This window comes from Neoarius graeffei, chromosome 5 (genome assembly GCF_027579695.1).
Source record: "Neoarius graeffei isolate fNeoGra1 chromosome 5, fNeoGra1.pri, whole genome shotgun sequence".
Lineage (NCBI taxonomy): Eukaryota > Metazoa > Chordata > Actinopteri > Siluriformes > Ariidae > Neoarius > Neoarius graeffei.
This window is the reverse complement of record NC_083573.1, coordinates 25,488,409-25,497,237: the sequence shown is the minus strand read 5'-3', so window position 1 is coordinate 25,497,237 and position 8,829 is coordinate 25,488,409. Positions and strand designations below refer to the sequence as shown.

The following is an 8,829-nucleotide window of genomic DNA, read 5'->3' as shown; positions in this document are numbered from 1 at the left end:
TGGATCATTTTCCTCAATAAATAAATGACCAAGTATAATATTTTTGTCTCATTTGTTTAACTGGGTTCTCTGTATCTACTTTTAGGCCTAGTGTGAAAATCTGATGATGTTTTAGGTCATATTTATGCAGAAATATAGAAAATTCTAAAGGGTTCACAAACTTTCAAGCACCACTGTACATATTTATATATATTCCATTAATTGTAAAAAATAATTTGCCACTTCCTTTATACAAATAATTCCACAGACTTCAGACAAATCCCCCGCCTCCTCTGCTATCCCCCTCATCAGCAATCAGTTTCCCCTTCTTCAACTGTTTCAGTCTCTTGAGCAGGCAGCTTGAGATACCCAGAGCGCCTCCCTTCAGGAAACGCACAAAATTGTCCCCAACCAGTGGACCCATGGCAAAAAGGCCTGGCTCAGAACAGCATTCAAATGTGTAAGGGTTTATGTCCACTGGGTTGTGCTTACAGGAGATGGGCCTGCTAGGGTCCGAACCCAGGTACCGACCATGCTCCTTCAAGAAGGACAGGCTAGGATAGGTTCCAATTAGAACGAGAACCATTGAGACTTTGAAGGCTCTCAGAACGCCATTTGATCCCCTTAATATGCAGTGCATGTCAGGCTGAAAAGAATGCACACAGTGCTCAGGGAAGCTGGTGTAGTCTGAGTACAGTTCTGTGGAAGAATTATGAACTGCAGGGTTGGCACCATGGTTGGCAATGGGGCACGTCAGGTAGGTCTGAGAACACATCATGTTATAGACTTTGTGATACTCAGGGTATAGCGTTTTTGGGAGTTGTTTGAAGATTAGACCGGGATCATCAGTTTGCTTACGGAAGGCATGCAGCACAGGAATGTTGTTGTTGGAGGCGCACAGCACAGCATCAGCTGCAGTAAGGCCTGCTCCAACCACCAGGACTGGGTCAGAAGCAGGGCCCAAGTTCTCATGGTGGTTAATGGCTATGCCAAGGTTGCGCACACTGTGGAACACGTAAGGAAAATCTTCCCCTTCCACACCTAAGCGAGCTGGCAAATCGGATGCTCCAGTTGCTAAGACAACATTCTCAGCAAACAGGCTGAAAGGAATATGGGTGTCACCCTGAAGCTGCTGGTAGCCCCTGACCTCCCATAGTCCCTGTGAAAACCCCTGAGAAATCCTGTTGTCTCGAATGCCCCCCATGTCCCTCTTTTTCCTGCTCTCCTCCTCTCCTGTGTTACCTCTTCCATTCTCTGTTCCATTTTTAAAAGCATTACAAAACCCATTGTCCTTTCCATTGGGACTGTTTTCTGTTGCGTTTTGACTGCAGTGGTCAAACCGATTTTCTGATCTGTTCCTCTGACCATTTTTGGTGCCTTTTTCAATCCCACATTCTTTTTCAAGACTAAGGTCATGATCACGGTGGAGTTTTTGAATGGAGGTGACATAGGTGTTGTCTACAAAATTCTTCTGGATGCCTGTGATCTTTACATAATTCTTATAGTAGGAGGAGAGCTCGTCTGGAGTGGCGCGGTCGTTGGTCACATTCCTACAAGAAAGACCAAAGCTTGCATCAAGAATCACCACAATAGTTGGTACTAGTACAGTGGTGCTTGAAAGTTTGTGAACCCTTTAGAATTTTCTATATTTCTGCATAAATATGACCTAAAACATCATCAGATTTTCACACAAGTCCTAAAAGTAGATAAAGAGAACCCAGTTAAACAAATGGGACAAAAATATTATACTTGGTAATTTATTTATTGAGGAAAATGATCCAATATTACATATCTGTGAGTGGCAAAAGTATGTGAACCTCTAGGATTAGCAGTTAATTTGAAGGTGAAATTAGAGTCAGGTGTTTTCAATCAATGGGATGACAATCAGGTGTGAGTGGGCACCCTGTTTTATTTAAAGAACAGGGATCTATCAAAGTCTGATCTTCACAACATACCGTATGTTTGTGGAAGTGTATAATGGCATGAACAAAGGAGATTTCTGAGGACCTCAGAAAAGCGTTGTTGATGCTCATCAGGCTGGAAAAGGTTACAAAACTATCTCTAAAGTGTTTGGACTCCACCAATCCATAGTCAGATGGATTGTGTACAAATGGAGGAAATTCAAGACCATTGTTACCCTCCCAGGAGTGGTCGACCAACAAAGATCACTCCAAGAGCAAGGCATGTAATAGTTGGCGAGGTCACAAAGGACCCCAGGGTAACTTCTAAGCAACTGAAGGCCTCTCTCACATTGGTTAATGTTCATGAGTTCATGAGAACACTGAACAACAATGGTGTGCAATGGTGTGCCATGGCAGGGTTGCAAGGAGAAAGCCACAGCTCTCCAAAAAGAACATTGCTGCTCATCTGCAGTTTGCTAAAGATCATGTAGAGAAGCCAGAAGGCTATTGAAAGAATGTTTTGTGGATGGATGAGACCAAAATAGAACTTTTTGGCTTAAATGAGAAGCTTTATGTTTGGAGAAAGGGAAACACTGCATTCCAGCATAAGAACCTCATCCCATCTGTGAAACATGGTGGTGGTAGTATCATGGTTTGGGCCTGTTTTGCTGCATCTTGGCTAGGACGGATTGCCATCATTGATGGAACAATGAATTCTGAATTATACCATTGAATTCCAAAGGAAAAAGTCAGGACATCTGTCCATGAACTGAATCTCAAGAGAAGGTGGGTCATGCAGCAAGACAACAATCCTAAGCACACAAGTCGTTCTACCAAAGAATGGTTAAAGAAGAATAAAGTTAATGTTTTGGAATGGCCAAGTCAAAGCCCTGACCTTAATCCAGTCGAAATATTGTGGAAGGACCTGAAGCCAGCAGTTCATGTGAGGAAACCCACCAACATCCCAGAATCGAAACTGTTCTGTACGGAGGAATGGGCTAAAACTCCTCCAAGCCAGTGTGCAGGACTGATCAACAGTTACCGGAAATGTTTAGTTGCAGTTATTGCTGCACAAGGGGGTCACACCAGATACTGAAAGCAAAGGTTCACATACTTTTGCCACTCATAGATATGTAATATTGGATCATTTTCCTCAGTAAATAAATGACCAAGTATAATATTTTTGTCTCATTTGTTTAACTGGGTTCTCTTTATCTACTTGTGTGAAAATCTGATGTTTTAGGTCATATTTATGAGAAATATAGAAAATTCTAAAGGGTTCACAAACTTTCAAGCACCACTGTATCCATTACAGTTTGGCTGATGTTCACATAGTAAAAAAGCCAATTGTAGATTCCACACCAAAAACAAGTACTGATTTAATTAGCTTATTGTTGATAATATTGAGTATTAATGACATAATCCATAAGGCTATGGTCACACTGCAGCTCATGATGCTTTGTGATGGGTTTTCGATGAAAATAAGGCATTTTGGTGGGGATGTTTCCCCAAGCTTCAGGAAGTGTTCCCAAACCCATCTGCGAGTATTCGCCACTTAGTTTACCGACAAAAACATCGCCACCAAATTTCAGTGCATGCACTGAAATTTTTCACAATGTTTTTGGCCACTCATGAGGCAGGCACACCAAAAAACAACTTGCAAAGCTCAGAGGACATTCGCCATGCATCGTACGATTGGTGGTGATGCTGCCAAATTTTCATTGCCAAGTACGCAAACCCATCACGAGCTGTAGTGTGACCATAGCCTAAGGCTACATTTTACAAAGGTCACAAACGTCACATACAATGACCGATAATGGTACATCATGGTTGCACACTCAAGGTTTTTCAAGACTCTCTTCAAGCAGTATACAGAAACTTGTTTTAAAATAAATTTGATTTAAGGTATTTGTAATTTTTAAAGTACTTCTTCTTTCCAGGGTTAATGTCCCTGTAGTTGACCCCTGGTAGCTCCATCCAAATGCCCAGACTAATGGTGAGAATAGATCCTTCCATTGCCTAGGAGACAAATAAAGACATGAAAATCAAAAAGGGAGAAATGCTTTCCGTCTTGTTAAGTGGTTTCATTATCAGATGCTCCAGCCTATGTTGGTTCTTGATGGGGCAATGTTTTCCAAGGTTTTCTGAGAATACAATCAGCTCTTTAAAACCCAGGCATTGTATGCCCTGCAATATGCATAAAAAATGCTTTTTGCTGCAGATCAGAACAAAAACGCACAAAAAAAACCCCATGAAATTTAAATTTTAGTGGCATTTAGCAGACGCACTTATCCAGAACAATGTACAACATACGCAGAGCAGCCTGGGGAGCAGTTGGGGGTTAGGTGCCTTACTCAAGGGCACTTCAGCCATTCCTACTGACCCAGAGGATCAAAGTGACAACCTTTTGGTCCCAAAGCTGCTTCTCTAACCATTAGGCCATGGCTTCCCTAGTTCATTCAACATTCATAGAGTGTGAAATTCCCTACTTTGACTGGCAATCATGATAATTCAGCATTAGATAATTCCTGCCTATAGCAAGTATTTTTATACTTTAATACTTGTACATGAAATATGTACACATGTACAATAAGAAAGTAGTATTAAGCTGTTTGTGTGCCACAGAGAGGCAGCTCGTCTGTGATCCTGAAAGGGGCAAGGCCTACAACACAGGAAGTAGGTTACATGAGGAAGGTTCCTCTGTTGGAATTAGCTGGCAGCCCAGGGTGGTACAACCCCAATTCCCAAAAGTTTGTAAAATGTAAGGCCATCCTTTAAAAAAAATCCGTTTCCTGTCCACCGGGTGGGCAAAAAAAATTTCAGTCGGGAGGGAGGGATTTATTTATTTTTTTATTATATATGGACGGATAACAAATCGCAATGCTGTGTTTGCTTTTTCTTTCAGTACTTTTTTTTTATTACAAAAGCAGACACATTTAATAAAATGACAGTTTAATCAACTGAAACTTGTACAAAAACTTTAAGTTAGCATTTTAAATGCTGACTGCAACATTTGCAAAACTTTTACAAAGGTACTTAAAATGTCCGACGGACTTTTTGTAGTTCTAAATCGACTGTTAAGCCTAGTTCGGATGAAATTACACTATTAAAATGATCACTGAATGATTTGTTTTTCTGAATCTTTACTATTTTGTTGTTCGCTAGAATATCATTTTGCGATTTCACACTTAAGCAAATGTTTGAAAACTCTGGCTCTCCTTCCTTCATGGTGGCTGCCATTTTTTTGTGCCGCACGGCGCATGCGCAGAGCTGATTCGACAGGGCTTTCCACAAGCGCCGGCTGCCGGCCACACAATTAAGTCCAGCCGGCTACTTTAATGACTATTTTTGTAGCCCACAGGCTCTAAATATTAAATTTTCGATTTTAATAAAATTAAATGTTTATCTAACGGACTGACAATAATGTCAAACTGAACCGTTGATCAAGGGAGAGGAACTCATCCGCGCGCCGACATGCGGTGTGCGCGCGCACTCAGCTGCGTGAATGTGTCATGCATCGAAAATAAGAGATTTACAAGCCAGGAACGCCTCATGATGCAATACGCAAGGAAAGAAAAGATTTACTGCCATTTTACTTTGTATTTGAGTAAAGTGAATAAATAAATGGCCTGTGGAAAATACATTTAACCCTGGGAACTGCGTGCACAGGAGTTTATTTTGTGTTTACTTCCCCCGGCTACTTATTTGTCATGGCTGGCTAGAGCCTTAGTGGAAAGCCCTGGGAATGCGGAACTGTCAAGTTCGATTTTAGATTTACGAACCCGAAAAAAATGTCGAAAAACCGGCGTTAAAAAAAAATTTTTCACCCGCACAAATGGCACTCACCCGGCCGGTGGACCGGAAACAGAACATTTTTTAATAATGGCCTAAATGAAAACAGAATCTGAAGATTTGCAAAACAAGGCCAAAAACCAACATTGGATGCATGTGATCTTCGGCACACAAATGCATCTAAAGGGTCAGTTAGTATAAACTGACAATGTAAAGACTTTTAGTAAAACCCCCTCATTTACAATAACGTCTTAGTGCTCTGACCAGACACCCTGTAGAGGTTGCCTCAGGTCATGTAGTACTTGAGACTCGGACTCGACCACATTTTTACTCAGTCTTGTCTCAGACATAGAGGATCTGGGATTTTATTTCAAGACCACAACTGCTGTGATTTCATTAACTTGCCTTTGCACTATCTGATTTATTTGTTAACATCGTTACTATCATTGGATGTAAAATTTCCTGCACATGTTCTATGGAGCTTATGTGGTCATTGAAATGGTCAGACTGTGGCCATTTGAGGGTTTTACAGGGCCTGTCCATTTCTATCTGCTGGTTTCTAGTTTCTGAAACCTGCATCCTTCCCTTCTCTTCAGGGTTCTTTGGTTATAAGGCCAAAGAGCAAAGCTTACACACAAGGTTGGTTTCACAGGATTGATTTACACATCTTGGCCTAGGAGTCTCTCTGCCAAGAGGAAGGTTTCAATAAGCGTCATCACAGAGGGGTCAACAACTGCAGATTAGAGTAATTGTGCAAGCAAAAATTCAGTGCAAGCAAAAGAATGGCAAATGTACGCACAATCTATTTGTAATACACACTCACGGGCCACTTTGATAGGAACTTGTTCTTGATTCTAAGATCCCTGTTCTTGGCTGGCAGGAGTGGAACCCAATGCGGACATCTGCTGTTGCATGCCGAGATGCTTTTCTGCTCAACATGATTGTAAAGAGTTGCTATATCCTTCCTGGCAGCTCGAACCAATCTGCCCATTTTCCTCTGACCTTGACAAGATATTTCCACCCACAGAACTGTCACTCACGCAATGTTTTTCGCACCATTCTGTGTAAACTCTAGAGACTGTTGTATGTGAAAACCCCAGGAGATCAGCAGTTTTTGAAATACTCAAGTCCATCTAGCACCAACACCCATGCCACAGTGAAAGTCACACTTTGAGATCACAATTTTTCCCATTATGATGTTTAAAGTGAACATTAACTGAAGCTCTTGATTTGTATCTGTATGATTTTATGCATTGTTGCTGTCAAGGGATTGGCTGATTAGATAACTGCATAGAACTGCAGGTGTATGGGCATTCCTAATAAAGTGGCTTGTGAGTGTAATGCATTATTGTACATTACAAAACCTCCTTTAATGCTCTCAGGATAGGTTTTTCACTGTGGCACAGTGAAATCCTTTCTATTTTATTAAAAAATGTTACGTGGTATTTCTTTAACACTGAATGTAGAGCCTGTTCTTTCAGTTAATACTGACTTACTGCATCATATTAAAAGTTAACAAGTTCCAAACAAAGTATTAAACTTATTTTTACTCTTTGTTGTAAATGACCCAGTTATCAAAATGAATTAGAAAAAAATATTTTCAGCATTTTTTTGCATGGTCTAATGGTTAATTTTTATGACAAGGAATATTTTTGTTTCTCATAAATAAACTGCTACTTTGAGATCAATAAGGAAATGTAAATCTCTTCTCTAAAACCAAGGCAGCATTGTTGGTACTCTTTCTCATGAATAATAACACAATTCTTTAAGAAATTAATCAGTGAGGCTGTAAGTGAGCCAATGCCTGTTTGGTGAACTGGAAAAAGTCACTCACATGCCAGGCTCCCCCTGGAGTACCCTTGCCAAGTACCAGATGGGGGATGTGGTGCTGCTTCTCCAGCTTCCACTGCAGTACTGAAGGAATCTCGAAGCCCAAGTCAGCATTTGGGTGAAGTAGTGTATCAAAGAGTACAGCCACTGGGTTGCCTGAACGACCCTCTAAACCCTCACACAGGTACTCCAGATCCTACACACAGTTACACATGGATTCAAAGAGGATTAAACCATAAGAAATCATAAGAAAAATTCACACTGTTATAAGCAATCTATTAAAATAGCAACATAGGTTTGCACCTTTGTATATTTGTTCTTTAAAACTTCTGCACCAGGAAAAAAATTACATCTTGTGACGTTATCTCCACCAATATCTGACTTACCTGCTCTATAATAGGTACATGCTTAGCCTTTTGTAGTTTGTGGGAAAGTATGGGATTAGGATGCTCAGCTGCTGGAGCTAAGTAAGGAGCATAGCCGCTCAGTAGGTACGATAAACAGATACCTGAAGGACCGTTTCCTGGGGGGAAGAAACGTTATGATTATCCTAGCTTCCAAAAATCCAAAACTGCTGTGTTTTAGTACATGTTCTTTACTCACCAATGATGATGACTGGCACAGTTGGAGGGCAGTCTCTGGGTAAAGAGCTTTCATCCAGAAGAGGCATTGCTACAGCCTGAGCTGGGTCTGTGTGAATATCAGTTACATACATACTGTATTTTAGAGCAACATCATTATGTTTTGCAGAATTAGAAATGTACATAATCATCTCCCGCTGGCTGAAAGGCCCGAAGGGAGATTATGTTGTGGCGAAGTCCATCCATCCCTCCCTCCCAGAAAGGGTTCTTGCCTTCTGAAATCAACTCCTCTCACAATTTTGGGAGGAATTTCACAAAACTTGGTAAAAGGTTTTGTTATAGGACAGTAATATGAATATTGCAATTTCATTTGCAATATATTGTAGCGGGATATTGTGCTCTCAGAGCACTCGTTTTCTTTTTTATCCAAGTGAAAATAACCCTAAAAGGAAGGTACCAAAAAGTTAGTTCACCTCAAAATGACAACTATTAGAGTTAACAAGAATGCTGGAAGTAGAAGTGCTGGGTTTCAGGATTCCTTTTAGTGCAACTACGAAGTAATAATAACAAGACCGTCAATGACGGTGTAGCTTACTCCAGCCCCGTCTAGTCCAGAAGGAGCGATCTAAAGTGGGCCACCTTGCGCAAGCTATATATAGAAGCTATATACACCCTAGGAATACCTACCTATTTGCCAGAAAGAATCCAAAACGGCGAGGAATTGACCAAGAAGAAGTGATTTTTGT

The 8,829-nt window shown here is 40.8% G+C and overlaps 1 protein-coding gene across 1 annotated transcript; it reads right to left on the bottom strand.

Annotated features, from left to right (window-relative positions):
* Window positions 1-209: 209 nt before the first annotated feature.
* Window positions 210-8,184, bottom strand: osgin2 (oxidative stress induced growth inhibitor family member 2). The gene is made up of 5 exons (XM_060921437.1): window positions 8,106-8,184; window positions 7,889-8,025; window positions 7,507-7,698; window positions 3,808-3,899; window positions 210-1,529 (listed from the first exon to the last, which is right to left on the bottom strand). The coding sequence occupies exons 1-5, from the start codon at window positions 8,170-8,172 to the stop codon at window positions 251-253; spliced, it is 1,767 nt and encodes a 588-aa protein (XP_060777420.1). The 5' UTR covers window positions 8,173-8,184; the 3' UTR covers window positions 210-250.
* Between the last annotated feature and the right edge of the window lie 645 nt (window positions 8,185-8,829).